This window comes from Lepidothrix coronata, unplaced genomic scaffold (genome assembly GCF_001604755.1).
Source record: "Lepidothrix coronata isolate B3197 unplaced genomic scaffold, Lepidothrix_coronata-1.0 Scaffold118, whole genome shotgun sequence".
In the NCBI taxonomy this organism is placed as follows: domain Eukaryota; kingdom Metazoa; phylum Chordata; class Aves; order Passeriformes; family Pipridae; genus Lepidothrix; species Lepidothrix coronata.
Window position 1 is genome coordinate 364,750 of NW_016690298.1, and position 15,931 is coordinate 380,680.

At 50.5% G+C, this 15,931-nt stretch overlaps 1 protein-coding gene across 5 annotated transcripts in view; it reads right to left on the bottom strand.

The window, feature by feature from the left end:
- Nucleotides 1-15,931, bottom strand: part of SLC4A3 (solute carrier family 4 member 3) — a 34,592-nt gene that overhangs the window by 18,104 nt on the left and 557 nt on the right. For 2 of the 5 annotated variants that reach the window (XM_017825377.1, XM_017825382.1), the window contains exons 1-6: nucleotides 15,803-15,874; nucleotides 10,567-10,707; nucleotides 9,196-9,352; nucleotides 5,399-5,733; nucleotides 4,819-4,961; nucleotides 4,052-4,263 (exon numbers count right to left, since the gene is read on the bottom strand). In XM_017825377.1, the coding sequence (XP_017680866.1) occupies nucleotides 4,052-4,263; nucleotides 4,819-4,961; nucleotides 5,399-5,733; nucleotides 9,196-9,352; nucleotides 10,567-10,620 (901 nt within the window). In that variant the 5' untranslated portion in view covers nucleotides 10,621-10,707; nucleotides 15,803-15,874. Of the gene's footprint in view, nucleotides 1-4,051; nucleotides 4,264-4,818; nucleotides 4,962-5,398; nucleotides 5,734-9,195; nucleotides 9,353-10,566; nucleotides 10,708-10,796; nucleotides 10,817-15,802; nucleotides 15,875-15,931 lie in introns of those variants that run through there. The other 3 variants (XM_017825381.1, XM_017825379.1, XM_017825380.1) reach the window with 2 other exon arrangements.

The following is a 15,931-nucleotide window of genomic DNA, read 5'->3' on the forward strand; positions in this document are numbered from 1 at the left end:
GAGCCTCCAGTGACTCCCACACTCAGTGACAGGGACAGGAGCCGGAGTGCTGCAGGGTTGGAGTGCACTGGTGAAGGCACTACAGAGCCCTACAGAAGACTAAGGAGAGATCCACATTGCTGGTCTCCCTTGGCAGTACTTGTGGCCACTGAGATGCCAGCTGGGGGATACAACTACAGGAGCAGAGTGCGCACATGGGCTTAACTTAGGAAAAGGACACTGGCTTTTGGGAGTCTCATGCAAAGCCCAATTGAGATGCTCCAGGCTGCTCAAAGAAACCTTTTCTGTGTTCTGTGAGATTGGTGCTTCCCCCAAATGAAAGTCAAGCTCAAGAGAGCACCTAAGTCTGGGGTACTTATTCAGGACAGAATCTTGGACTGAGATCAAAGAGTGATATGTCCAGGGTATAGGTCTGCCCTTCTTGCTTGAAGCCAAACTCCCCAGGGAATACACCTCTTGCTCCCCAGGATATGAGCATGAGACAGTGACAATGTCAGAGGACAGAGAGAGATTCCTGTGGTAGCTCCACTACAATGAACTAGTATGTCACCCTCCCACACAGCATCTCCTACAGTGTCCTCCAGAAGATCTTCCATGTTGGCTTCCACAGAAGTCAGATTTCTTCAGATGACCAAGTTCCTTTTCCACCAGCTTAAATCTGAATATGACAAATATGACTTTGCACTGGTTAAAGTCTTCCCCCAGAGTGCCCGTGCTAGTCAATCCAACTCAGCAGGCAACTTCTTTCCGTTTGTGTTCCCTCTTTTCATTTTCCTTGATCCACAAACAGGAAGACCAGAAAGAGGCAGCAGAGTATTTGTATCAGTACTAGAGAGCAACCTGCATCACAGGGATGGTGCACACTACCCATATACCCTAATGGTTAAATTGTAGCAAGAAAAAAAGATTAAAACTCCATCTCTTGAAATATTTAAAACTAGACTAAACAAAATGCTAATCAACATGCCATAAGACACAACCCTATGCTGGCTTCTAGAAAAAGCTACTGCTCTGTCCCGCACAAAGCCCAGGTCTCTCCTGGCTGATGCTGAGTTCAATGTGATAGGAACAGCTAAACCCCAGCTCATCCCTGCTGCCACCCAGGTATCCCTGCCCAGCACTGCCCATGCTATGAACATTTTAAAGAGTGCAAGGAGACCACAGACTCAACTCTATTCAAAAGGCAATTGATTCCTCCTGGATCTGAGTTGGTCCTGGACTGCCATGGACTGAATAGCTGGGCAAGGGGCACTGCCAAAAGTGAACTGGTTCTGCACAGAACAGACTCTGGGTCTTTGCCGTGTCTGACTCTGCCATCTCTCTCTGCAGGATTAATCCACAGTGTGAATTCATTATACAGAAATAATTAAGAGTTGACTGTACAGTGCATCCTGTTTCAAGCACCAGCAATATTAGCTGTAGCAATCAATGAATGTATTAAATGCTAGCAAGCCAAATTTCCCCACTTTACAAGTGATGTATATCACACCTTGCAGAGTGATCTGCCCCTTCTACCTTCCCAAGAATAGCCATCCTTTTCCAGGTGAACCTGGGGAAATTTCTCACACTTTTAATGTACAGTTCACTCAGCTTGGGAGAGCTGATGGGACCAATTTGCTCCAGGTTTCTATTTTGAACTTTGCTACTATTATATGCTCTATCAATTTACAGTAACAAGTAGCAGACTTGCTACTGTAAAAGCTAGAACCTAATCCCCACTTGCTGGTCCCTGTAGAAGTACATAGGCAGACATTTTTTCCCTGAAGATTTGTAAAGATGGGACAGATGACAAAGAGAACATGATGCTAGGATTAGGAGGCAGGGGAAATTAAGTGTTTTGCCTGAGATCACACAGACAGTCTGTGGCAGAGCCAGAAGCTGAACCAAGGCATCCTGAGTGCCTGTTGCAAGCACTCTCCCTTCCCACTCTTGTGTGCAAAGCCAATAAGTGTGTTAGCTCTGGGACCACATCACCCTCCCATGGGCACTCCTAAAATTCCTTGAAAAATTAACACACGATCCAGATGAGGACACTTGGACAACCGCCACAAAGCTCTGGCTATGAACATTATCACTCCCAAAGTGAGTCACAAAGCCACCTTTGAGTTACCACCATCTGCTAAGGAAGAACTCCTGTGCGATGGTGGGAGTGAGGCTCTGCTTTCTGTGAGGTCCCTGGGATGGCTCAGAGATCCCTCTGCAAGGGATGTGCAGGTATAGAAACAGATGCAGAGAACAGAAAGGCATTTTTCACTCTCAGGATTCCTATCCTCTCCTTCCCTGTTTTTCTCACTCTTGTTTCCTTCCTCTTTTCCCCCTTCCAGGCACACCAGCCAGCCCGCCATCAGCTAATTTCACAGCCACGCTCAAGCCTGCAGACACAGGGATTAGGCTATATTTTTCTCTGGGCATTAGGCTGCGGTGCAGAGCTGAAAACCTGATACCCACCTCTGCTGTCAGATCCGCACCTTGACTCAAATTCCATCAAACAGAGCAGCAGCACACTGTCACCTTGTGCTACAGATGGAAAAGAAAATCTCTTTGTCCTTATACACACCTCAAAGCAGCTGCTTTTTCTCTGGCCACAGCATGGGCCACATCCTGATAAGCACAAACAGCAAGATGCAGCTGCCTCCAGAGCTGCTTGAGCGAGACACACACAGTAAAGCACTTCAACACTATGACACAGATCTGTACTAAGACCTTGAACAGGCACACAGACATCAAGCAGCATCTCCAGTGTCCCCAGGCATATGGTGGGGCAAGACCATACCTCTCCTAAACCAGGAGACCAACCTGACATGGCAAGGGTGCAGACAGCAAACACAGGAGGGAATATGCACTGTACTGGGGGCTCTGATCTACAGCTGCAACTGTAGGGTCACTGCTCCAGTACTTACAGGTGGGCTCCCCGCCTGGGTAGCCCAGATGGTTTCTGATGGCCTCCCATAAATCATAGTCTTCAAAATTGAAGGCAAATTCATCAAAGTCTTCATAGCTGAGTGAGTTGCGAATATGAGCGCTTATCGCTACCTCCGGGCTGCTGCCCCCTCCCGATTCCTTCGCTGGCTCCTCTCTCTCTTGAAGGGTTGTCATTTTGTCCTTGTGAAAGTCAGGGGTCAGGTGTCATGAACCACTCGCCTTCAGATGAGGGAGCGGGGTAGCCAGGCTGATGTGTGCAAAGCAAGCTGCCCCCCTGGGGAGGTTTCACCGAAGCCCTGGGGACAGCTCTGGTGCCTCGCTCACCTCCTCATGGGGCACGGAGGTGCCAGCTGCAGAAGCCCTGATGACTGACGAGGTTCCAGGAAGGCTGGCTCCACCCAGGGATGCTTCCGTGGGGGCTGCCCCACCAGCTCCTCAGGAGCAGCGTCCTCGCTTTGCCGTGGGGTCTTGTGCCAGATGCCCAGGGATGCGGCACTTGTGGCCGGGGACAGCCAGGCTGCGTATGCAGCACTGCTTCTCTCCCTCACTCCCCTCTGGTGTCTCCCTCCCTCTCCAGCCTGCAGAGCAACCTATTGAATTCTCCATGTCCTCAGGCCCGGAGCGTGCATTTCCATGACGTCTCTTCTCTCTGCCCTCGTGCCACACACAGGGGCAGTCCCCTTCTGAGGCACTCTAGAGGGGGCAGCTGCCTCTGCCAGGAGAGGCGAGGAAAGGCTCCTCACCTCAGGTTGTCTGCAATACCAGAGCTGGCGTGTCACACAGAGGGCTGATTGCTGGGAAAGTGTGTCAGGAGATGAGAGAGCTGGGTCTCAGGGAAATGCTGGGAGCCCTGAACCAGAGAGGGCAGTGGGGTGGGTGGAGGAGCAAGCATTCATTGAGTAGGTGGGAGTAGAGATGCTGAAAACATGGGGATAGGTGCTGTGGACAATGCAAAGCTGACAGAGGTGAGATACTGTTGGAAAAGCAGGGTCTGAGGTAAATGAGGACCGGGTCCTGTGGCAGGCTGAACACTACGCCTGAGATTGCTAGGGAAGAGGGTAAAGCAGAGAGAAGCACGAGACAAAGGGACACACACACTGGTAATGCAAGTAGTGTTGTAAAGCCTCACTTTTCATGCCATCCAAGTCAGCGGATGCCAGCATCTGGGCCTCAGCCTCATCCGTGGGGACACGCTGGTATGCTGCGCTCTCCAGTGTGGTCATGCTGCCGATGCACATCCTCTCCTTCAAGTCATAGGTAACCCGTTGTCCACTCGCCACCTGGCCCCAGGGCTTGCGCTTCTCCCACCCACGCGACAGACGTTCTCGAGGCCCGGGGGGGCTGTAGGAACCAAAGGGACTGATGGTAGCAAGTGAGGTGAATGAGGCCCTCAGGGTTTGGAGTTCCTTGGCCCAGCCCTGACCAAAAAGTCCCTGAGAAGGAGTACAGCCAGGAGTCACCTATCCCAAAGCCTAAAGGTTGTCCCTTCTGCTCTTCCTCTCCCCCACCACAGAGTGGGATCAGCTTACGGTCAGTATTGAGACCCACCTCTGATTCAATGGCCTCAGAGTTCCCTCCTGGGGCTTCCCATCTTGCAGGTCAGCACAACAGCATAAATTAGTTGGGAGGAAGGGTACTCCAGGTGTGCAGCCCAGTGCCCCCAAACCCATACCCTGGGGATCCCACAGACTCAAGGATGTTGCAGGAGTCCCGTGGAGTGACTGTCCGACTGGAGAGTAGCCCTTTTACTCACAGCTGCTCTCCCTCTGGGCCCCATGTCCCCTCTGGCTCAGCAGGCAAGTTCAGGCTGGACACGGCTACTACCCATGGGGACAGACTCTGTGCAGCGACCCTGAGGCAGGGGGAGCAGCAGGCAGCTTGGCACCGCTCGCCTACCTGTGGAGGGAGGCAGGGCCCTTGTCCTGCAGAAGGTCAGCAAAGCGAGGCATGGGAGACAGGATGCCACACTCCTCCTCCACGTGGAACTGTGCGGGAGCCAGAGCGCTGCTGGACTCCTCCTCATCGCTGCCGACAGTGAACTGCAGAGACAACAGTCCTGACAGCAAGAGCTGGAGCAGGCAGCCTTCACCCCAATCCTTGGCATGCAGATCCTCCCCATGTCACCATCTCCCTGAACAGGCAACATCAACTTGCTTCTCATGCCCCATACCCTGGGGCATACTGGTCATACTGAGCCCCTCACCAACCTATAAACTCTAAGGACACATTGATCTTTCCCCATGGATCTTACACCCCCAAAATGGTCAAGCATGCCCTCCCCAGCATCCACCCCAAGCAATGACTTACTTGTCACTGTCCCCCAGTGCCCATCTCTGCTAGGCAAGGATAAAAACACTCTTACCACAATAGTGCACAGCTACAACTTCTTCCCGCTGAGCAACGCACTTGTTGGAACCCTCCCTCTACCTCCCCCCAGCCTCCAAGCCCCATCCAGGTTGGGATGCACTGGCCTTGCCTTTGGTTTGCTTGGAGGCTCCAGCTTAGGGGATGTTTCCTTCCCACGAGCTTTGCCCTCAGACTCAGCAGAGATTTCTTTCTCCTGGACCTCCTCTGCCTCAGATTCTCCTTCTTCCTCTTCTTCTTCTTCCTCTTCTTCCTCCTCTTCTCCTCCCTCCTCGTCCTCTTCCTGGATGGTAGGGGTGACCTCCGAGGGGGGTACCGAGGTTTTCTTCTTTTTCCTCCTCCTTTTTTTCCTCCTGCTGGCACGGGGGGGCCTCTTTTGGAACTTGAGGGCAGAAGGGAGGTGAGTGGAAAGGGGATGATGGATGTGGTGCGAGGTTTGGCGGTGGACTGAGAGAGAAAAAGAGAGTCAGGGGCAGGAAGAGGCTGGGAGGAACCTGCCAGGCGCCCCTCCAGGAAACAGCATGGTCTGGAGATCAAGGGCCAGGAAGGGCAAGGAGAGCCACCAGCCCACAGGGACACAGCAAAGCTCTTTCAGTGATGTGGCAGGCTGTGTCCAGCCTGGAGTAGGTGGGGAGACAGCCCTTGTGCAGTGCCAAACCACCCCAACACAGCTCCACAGCCCTGGGGAAGGAAGGACTCCTCTCCCAGTGTTGCCAAAAGCCATTTGAATGGCTGCACAGAGCTGTGGTGACCTGCCAGAGGCAACATCCCCTTACATTCTCAAACAGGCAAGATAACTTAGTGGTTAGGGCCATGGCTTAGTGGTGGATGTAGTGCTATGTTTACAGTTGGACTCAATGATCTCAGAGGTCTTTTCCTAAATGATTCTGTGATGCTATGAATTCTGCACAGGGTTCTTTGAGTTAAATAGATGCTATTAAATAGATGTTATTTGTCCTCCAGGCTTTGACAGAAAGTCCTTCCTCCATAGACAGGAAAAACAGACCGAGCCTTTTAGTGCAGATGCAACCTAAGTCTACGTTCCAGGTACTGTGAGGGTGTGTCCACCAGCTTCTGAAATGCAGATTCAATTAGGATGCTGTCTTTTAAAAATCAGTGTAAAAAAACAGGGTAGGAGGACTTTTCTTTAAACTAATTTACAATGAGAAATTCATACAGGCTTGACCTGGGTGTCATGGGAATTAAGAGTGAGTGAGAAGAAATTAAGGGCATTTCTGAACCTTCACTCCAAAACAAAGGCAATGCACCAGGCAGGGAACAGGGCAAACTCAGCATCTCCCCATAAGAGAAAGGAAAGCCATTTCTGCCAGGTCTACCTGCAGCCACAAAGCCTCCCATAGACAGTCTGCAGGATGCACAGATCGTGGGGCTGCACTCGGCACCACTGAAATCAGGGGGGCACTGGCCACTTGGCAAGGCGGTGTTGCTCGGCAGCTCTTCCTGAGGAATTGTTTTCAGTCTATTTTGATTTGGTTCCTTCCCAGCTTTCCTGTGACATGGCAGCAAAATCTGTTTACAGTGAAAACTACCTTCAAAGGACATTTTCAATGGAAGCTGTAACCTCTCCCTGGGAGAGCCAGGCAGGTTCATTGTTCTGCTGTCATGTTTCCTTTCCTTTGGTTTCTCAAGTCTTTTCTCCCTTGTTTCCCCCCTTGGGAACAGCAGGGATATTTCACACATCCCTCTAGTTCAGCAGGAGAGGCCTGTGATTAGATTAGAGGAGATTGGGACTGGTCAGACATCTACAAAGAGTTTGGGCTCTTTATAAACACTTTTTACTCAAAAGTGTTCTTTTCTTTGACTTACCTAGATGTACCCTATTTCACTTACAAGATTTAGCAGAAAGACCCTCCTGTCCTGCTGCTGTACTTCTATAGCACTGCTCTGCATGCCACAGATAGGCCAGGGATAAATTTCTAATGTAAGAAGCAAGGAAGGCCCCAACTATATACATGTTGCTCCTTTTACAAGACAAAGCTGCTGGTGAGGACACAGCCCATCTTTCCCTTTTGGCTTGTTCACATCAGCCCAAAACAGAAACATTTACATTTAAGATCAGAAGGAAACCGAAGCCTTGGGCTGCAGGGAAGGGCAGTTATGCAAAGTGTGTGATCTGGCACAGCAGAGGGAGCGCCTCTGCACTCAGCTGCCCAGTGTCAACTGATCACATCTCCACAGAGGTGGGCTGGAGGTGGGAAAAACGCACCTCTACCCAACACAAAAGGATCCATGCCTCCCTCTTCTTCCTCCCTGTCCTCCTGTGTGTCCAGTCCCTGCCCTCCTTCCCAGCTCCATTCCTTGCACTGCCTGCCTGTATGGAAAGTTACTGCCAAACCAGTGTCCCAGATGTTTGATTACACTTCTTGGTGAAGTTGATACAAGAGATATGAAAAAGTAATTTGGATAGAGAGCCCAGAAGGAAGAGCCTACATATTAGGAATTCCTGGCTTTGACTAGAGCAGGAAACATTTCTAAGCCTAGAGGGCATTCACCTCCATAGGCTGGTATGTTATTTTTCAACGAGATCTTCCAGCTTTATGAAACTGCATAAAACTTCTGATAACCGGGGTTGATGTAGTCCTAGGCAACAGGAATACATCAGGAGCTCAGAGGAAAACAAGCTTGATTCTGACAAAGGAAGAAGGACTCTCCTATTAAAAAGGGAAAAAAACCCCAACCCCAAACAGAACAAATCTCTAGTCAAATTTTCAAAGAAGCTTCTGCCATGCATGCTCAAGCAGATTGCCCATGTCCTCCCAGCCAACCCGCACACCTGTGCACACAGGCAGAGCTTCTGAGCAGGTAGGTCCTCTGGGCACAGGGCAAGAATTCAACCCACAGCAAAGCTATTAGCACCTTGCAGCCACGTGCACGAGTGACTGTGAGCTCAGGTGGGAAGTATTATTTGAATGGAGCCTTTGCAGAGAAATGACACAAGCAGAAACCTGCAGCTGCAGTGCACTACAGTAATGGACTTTTACCAGCAAACTTTTACAACAGCCATTGGAAATGAGTGGCCAAGCAGAAAACAGCCTGGTGATGTACTTGGGACATAATGTTCCCAAGGTTGTATCCCATCAAAGCCAAGCTGGAAAATAAGCAATATGTGACTGTCTAGAGCCATAGACTGGGAAACTATCCCAACCATTGCTACGTGTCTGCCACACAAACAGGCTGCTGGATGCAGGCCTCTTTGTGCCCTTCAGTGCTTTTACTACACGGTAACACAACCCAGCTACACCAGGCAACGCCTTACAGTCACTCTTGTGGATACACTCTCATTTTACAGCGAAAGTGAGTTTGGGCAGATGGTTGCCTCCATCATGGAAGGGTATTTAGAGAAATAAATATGCTGCTCGGAGGAACTGAGGTGAGATAGCCATAGCACTTTAAATTCACACTCTATTTTTATTTTGCAGTCCTTTCTTTGATCAGATAAGCCCAATGGTTTCTATTCAGAAATATATAGGCATGTCTGACTGGAGCCATCTGCTTTCAGACTGGGGAGGACAGCCTGGCTTCTGGTCATATTTGGATGTTTCTTTGCAGGCACATGGAAGAAAAATTGTTTTAAACTGGAAATTTCAATATTGGGGAAGTAGTTGCAGAGGTCCCTGAGACTGGGTGATCGAACACCCTGGGCAGCTACGCTGCTGCGTGGGCTGTGCAATAGCTACGCCTGTGGAGACAGAGAAAACAGGGAACAGACTGGGAACAGGCTGTGGGCACAAGTGCTAAACTGTGTGTACATAGCACTTTGGGAGCGCTCTGGAGGGAGGAAGTGAATAGCAGGCTAATACAATCTGCAGGGTCCCAGCACAAGGCTGCAGAGCGTGTGTGGGTTGGCAGTGAGGGTGGAAATGGGTATAACAGTTCAAACCTACATACATTCAAAATCTCTCTCACTGTAGCTGCGACTTTGCTTCTCCAGATTGCTTGATGCTGACTTGCTTATGAGGTCCCCAAATCTCTCGATTGACAAAGTCTTATCCAAGTCCTCATCGTCCTCGGCACCAGGAGAGGCTTTCTCTGCGCGATCTCTGCCCTGCACAGAAACCGCCAGATAAGAATCAACCACCACAGACCCTTACAGCCCTCTGGATCCTCCTGCCCTGCAAATAGTGCTGGCTTGCTAAGGAGGAGCAGGCTTCACAAGGCAGGGCTGGGGCATGGTTTCTCACATAGAGGCACAGCTGCGCTCAAAACCAAGAGGCAGAACAGATCAGCAAGCTCCAAGGCACACTCTGGAGAGATACTTTAGAGTTCCTTCACACCTCCCTTGAGCAGCAGGTATCAAGGGCTTAGTCAGTGCCTGTCTTTCCCATTAGAGGAGACGTGTAGCTTTTGTTTGGCTGGAATTTCTCTCTTATTTAACTGCTGCCCTCTGACCTTCCCTTTGCCCAGTCTGCCATCCCTCTCATTCTTAGACCTCCTCTGCATTTCCCCTTAGAAAACAGCATCCCTGCTCTGGTGAGCTGCCCTTGGATCACTGACCATCCTGTGCCTTCCCACCTCCCCTTACACACACCTAGGGACTGCTCATTCCCCTTGGATGCTTTCTTCAGGGTTTCCTGCCTGTTTCAGGCTATGGGCACTTCTCTGCTTTTTGCTAGTGGGAATGTCCCGAGATGAGCATTACCAGGTGACCCCTGTCCTTTCTGTCTCCTGAGCAGTTGCAGCTGGTAAAATTTTCCGTCGATATAGCTGAAATGCCAGCGTGGAGCTGTTGTGGACTCCCGTGTTTCCATGGAAACAGGAGGAGGCCCAACTGTGACAAATCTGTCTGTGCTAGGCAGAAAGAGGGAGCAAGGCAGCTTTAGCCGAGCTGTGCCTCTCCTTGCATCCCTCAGCTGTTCCTAGCTCTGACCTGGGAGCGACTTTGTATTTGTGGGTGAGACTGCTTCTCCTTTCACCTTGCAACACACAGGTGTTCCAAGCCCAGCCTAAATGGGGACTGTCTATTTACAAGCTGCCCAGCTCCTCCTGCCACTTGCTTACCCCACCTAATGGCATGTGAAGGCACAGGGACCCCACAGAGCAACCTATGGCCTTTTCTGGGCCACAGTTTGCTGTCTGCACAGAGTGGATGTGGGCTTGTGGGCAGCTTTGGGGCACCCTTTGTGCAGACCTGTCCCTGGTGAACACAGGCTGTGTTTCCTACTGCAGCACGCTGCCAGGACACCAGTCCTGCTCTCATCCTGGCAGGAGCACAGTCCCCAGAGAAGAGATGGCCCCGCTGCTGCTGGATTCCCACCTCACCTGCTGCAGGTCGATGAAGACATCTCCTACGGGAGGGGACTCTCCAGCTGCCATTTTGGTTCAGGACCTAAGGGCCTGGGCAAAATATCAACCCTTCTCTTTCACCGGCAGGCACCCAGCAAACCTGGAGAGTGGCATAACCTGTGGAGAGAGGGCAGGACAAGGGAATGTCGTGGGAGACTGCTGGCCACTGCCCTCAACCCCCCTGGCTCCTGACCCAGAGAGGTCACCTCACCGGCCCTCAAGGAACCTCCCCAGCATCACTAGGACAGGCCTGTCCCCGGCAGCGTGCTGGGGTGAGTGGCCCAGCCTGCACTGCTTTGGCCACCGGCTCCAACAGTTCAGGGGTAGATGGGACCCTGTCCTCCTCTGAAAGGTCAGAGGGACTCATGGAGACAGCAGCTACATATAGCTCCCGCATGGGCTGTGCAAGAGAAAGAAAGGCTTCATGTTCAGACACGTCTCCACCAGCACATTTGTGCAAAGCTGTGTGATTGACCGCCAGGGAAAAATAAAGTTGGAGAGATCAGTTGCTGGGGGGGCATACCAGGAGCAGGTAGCAGAGTGGTCCTGTGGCACCTAGCTTTATTGGGCAGATCCCAAAAAAGGCCAGAAGGAACCTCAGAGAGATCTGTGCAGGCCACAGAGATAGCCCAAGGACAAACAGTTCATCATTCAAACACCACACAGAAAACAACACAAGTTACAGGCAAAGAGGCCCACCTTCAGGCTGCAGATCTGGGCCCTGTCAGAACTGGCAGGGCCAAGGGACACAGAAGACCCCGCGGGCAGCCCAAGGGCGTGATCTGCTCTGTGCAAGTGAAGAAGGCAATGAGGTGCCACGGTTGGGCATGAATGGGATAGAAACTAACACACAAACAGCTGTAGTCATATCGTCTATTGCAACAGTGCAGGCTGAGCTCAGCATGAGCTGCACCCCAGGAAGAACTGGAGATGACACAGAGACTGGCTCTGGGAAGATGCTGGCTTCCAAAAACTCATCTGAACTCATACAGAGAAACAGAGAAGATGTAAGCACATGCACAGTGCTTTGGGCACAGGGAGAGGCAAAGTCTCCTCAGCTAACAGCTCAAGAAATGGGACATTTGTTAAAACTACAAAGGTAGAATACAAATGAATTAAAAACTGGCAAAAGAAAACATTTTTTTCATTGATGTCATCAAGGATTAAAAAACTGCAAAGTCAGAGGATAGCTTGGCCATCTCTCTGGTAACAACTTTTTATAAAACAAGTATTTATGACAAAGAAAAGTACAAGAAGTTAAATCCATCTTTCAGAACAAGCTATTCTCCAGCTTTGAAAGCTTTGGAATAAATATTATAGTTTATGTCCTGGTTATCTGCAGAGGGGTTTCTTACTATCTCACCTGAAGTATCTAGTATGGGACACTGTTCAAGACAGGCCACTAAAACAGATGGTTAAAGGTGACAACAGTAAGGCTACTTCATCATCCCTTCTATCTTTGAAGATCTCTAGAAGGTGCTACTACAGTCTCCGGTTACTCTGCCTATCTGAAGAGTTTATTCAAACCAAAAATCCCAGGGCCATCTGTAAGGCAAGTTTTTGAGGAGCTAATCTGACCACTGATGAAGCATTCTTTGGTCCATCCTCCTAAGTATCAGGAACAAGGCAAAACGTAAGGGAAGAAACCCCTGAAACACACCTAGTTGGACTCTTCAGTAATCCCGCAATAAGACCTGAACAGCTCAAGAGAAATAGGCTGCCAAGACAGACATCTAAACAGCAAATGCAGCATCCAGGCCATAAGCAACAAGGCAGAAAAGAATTAAAACACCTAATCCACTCTGTAGATCTTAAGCTGTAATCTTCAACTTCAAACCCTGTTTTTCAAGAAAAATAGAGCAAAAGGGTTCCAAGAGAGATAGTAGAAAAAAAAGGAGAAAGGTCTAGAAATCATCTGTAGGCAGAGACTGAGTTGCCTTTTAGTAGAAGACAAGATAGAGAAAAGGGTAATATAAGGCTTTTATTTTCTTTTGCATTTAACTCAAGAAGAGGGTATAATTCCACAAAAACAAACAGCAGTACATTTGAAACTGAAGGCAAGGAACATTTCATTCCAGCAGGAAGACCTGGCAGGGGAACCTCACTCTGTAGGGCCATGGCATCACGTCTGTTAAAGAAAGGACTGAATATTTTTAAGGAACCGAACATTCATAGCTCCAGACTGTCTGCAAAAATGTGTTACAAGCACAATTACTTGAGGGAGCAAAAGGATGATGGGGCTTTGGACAGCAGCACCTGTAGAGGCAAAATCCCTAAAAACTAGCAAAATGATAATTTAACAAAAAAAATGCTAATGCTCAGCTCCACCTCTGTGCCACCTCTGTCCCGCTGTGCCTCGTGGGGCCTTTGAAGGAAACTAAAACCTATCAGCTGTGTTGTGAAGCACTGTGCTTTGTTTCAGGTCAAGCTGAGGTATGTCTGGAGCAAAGCAGAGGTTCACAGGGGCATTTGTGCTCTGGGAGGGAGGAAACCCATGTTTGGGAGAATTGCTGGATGCAATGCGTTCTGCTGACACTAGATTTGCAAGACGCTACACTGAGTTTAAAACTATTGCCTGACTGCCTAAATGAAGTTAAAAGGGAGGGAAAATCCACTTAGTCTTTCTTTACTCACCAAATTCAGCATATTCTGAATTATGCTGAAGCTATGTCATTCTAATGATGCTGGTGAACAACTACAAGCCAGACAGTTGTACTAGAAGTACGAGAGCCCTGGGGACTTGCTTTGAAATTTCAGAGGGACCGTGAGGTACCCACAGGGTTTCCATCAATGCTCCACTCGCCACCCTGTGAAAGCAGGATGCGATGTGTGGGTGCTCCAAGCCAGAGGGGCTCAGGGCTGAGCTGTCTGCAGGCTCTGCCTCTTTGGGGAGGAGAGAGGTGAGGATGGAAGGCATGTTCTCCAATCCTAACCCTACCAGCTCTCCTGCTTTCTGAAGAATGGAGAGTCCACAGCCTGGGAGCACTGCTGTTTCCCTTTGGTACATTAATTGATGGCTGGCCACTAGAGGCCACTTGCTCCTTACTCTGTGCCACCTTTGGAGGAAGGCTGGATGGACACCTAGTCAGATCCTGCCAGGCTTTTCTATTACCCACAACAGATGGAGTTCAGAGAAGAGCAACCAAAAATTGCCAGTGGGCTAGAGAAAATGATTTATAAAGAAAGGTTAGGAGCTAATTTTGTCTAGCACAATATGGGATGACTAAGACGGGGAGGGGACAAACCAGCAGTCTGGAAAGATCTCAAGAGTGTAAAACACAAATAAAGATTTTTTAATTTTTTTTGTCAGGCAGCCCTTCACAAAGAGACTTAGGAATGGGTTAAAATTTAAAATAGAAACTTAAAACTAATATCAGGGAGAATACTGCTAATATGCATCATGCTGAAGTGCCCAGCCTGCTGGTATCACTGCCTGGGCTGCCATAAGAACACAAGACAAAATGGGAAACTAGAAAAAAACACAAAAAAACCAACCAACCAAACACCATTAAATAAAAGCAAATGACTGATACCTTCGTTCCACTGTATCTCCTGGTTATGGGGAGTACATGATTCAGCATTCCCGCTGGAAGTAATTTTCAGTAATAAAAGCATCATGCCAGCAGGCCAGATTCAAAGGGTGTCCAGAAAAATCCACAGTCTGCCAACCTGTGCACACTCACATATCCCTGCTCTCTCCACAAACACATCAGTAAACAGAACTGGCTCACCTAAATGACCATACCTTGTACCGACCATCATACTGACCACCTCAGCTTAACAGATGCTGAAGGAAAGCAAGCAGGCACGTCCCTGCAGTTCTGGCAGCTATGGTATGTCCCACATGTTGCTCACAGGGACTCCAGAGGGACTTTCCCCGACCGCCAAAGGCTGCCTCACGATGCCAGTGTAGGAGCTTCCCTGTTTTGCTGTGAAAAACACACATCTTCGAGGGGCAGAGGCAAGCAGGTCACACTGCCCCTTTGCAACAAAGATAAGCTCGTAACACTATAGGCAGCTCCGTGGGCAAGGGGCTGCCCCAGCTCCATGGGCAAGGGGCTGCGTGGAGACAGCCATCAGGCCACGCATCCATCTCCTCAGCTCTTCCCTAATCCCTTGGCCATCAGCTGAGTATAATTTAGCTGTGGAGCGTCTAGACTAGGAGTGGATGTTAAGATACGGAGGGATAAAGCCATGGGGGCAAAGCTGGTTTGAGGATAGAGGAAGAGAAGGGACTCCGGCTAATAGATGCAGACGGGAAGCGCTCACAAAGGAGAAGGATTAGAGGCCTGGGAAGCTTTTCTGTAAAGACATACTGATGAGCCTGCCCATGGAGGAGAGGAGCAGAGCAGGAGGGGTGCTGCTGCATACACCAAAGCATTCGAATGCTGCTCTGACAGTCACAGCCTCAAAGCCAAACAAAACAGGAGTGGGCTGCACAGCCTCTACCTCTCCTCTGACACGTCAGAGAAATGGACACACATAACAGAACGCAAAGGCAACACAAGACAGTAAACACACAAAGTTTCCAGGCATAAAGGATTTAACCTGTGGATCTCTTTACCACATGGCTATGTTGAAATTTGTAATATTACACAAGTACTTCAGAAGGTTTAAATATTTCAATGAATCCTATACTCAACTACCCTGGATGAACCACCACAGCCATTCACTCCTGAAGCACCGACTCTGTTCCATGACTCTACCTCAGAGGCCCTTCACAGAGGTACCAGACAGGACGGAGCCGATGCAGCTCACAGACACATACACGAACACACGGAACAAAACCCAGTCCAGAATGAACTGCCAGCACCAGACAGTAACGAGGACCAATCCCTCCACTGGACATACGGACGGCTCTGACAGATACACGTACAGCCGGAGGAGGGAAGGGACACAGGCAGGCACCGGGGTCACTGCACCACGTACTGTGCCGCGCCGAGCGCGGGACTGCTCCACGCCGCGTCGCATCCAGCACCGGGCACTGCGCTGCGTGCGGTGCCGTGCCCCGCGCCATGCACCGCCTCGCACCGTGCCATGCCATGCACCATGAACCATGCCCCGCACCGTGCAGCCACCCGCACCGCCCCACGCACCGTGCAGCACCGGAGCGCCCCGCACACGGGGCTGGGGAAAGGCAGCCAGGCGGGGCTGCTGCAGCCGGGGCAGCGCAGAGGCAAGCGCCGGGACCCACCCCCTCCCCGGCCCGTACCTCGCACCGCCGGAGCAGAAGAGCCGCCCGCCGCCGCGCCGCGCCCCGGCCCCGCCGCCACGCTCCGCCCGACACGTGCCGTGCCGTGCCGTGCCGTGCCGTGCCGTGCCGCGCTGGCGGCGGGCGGCG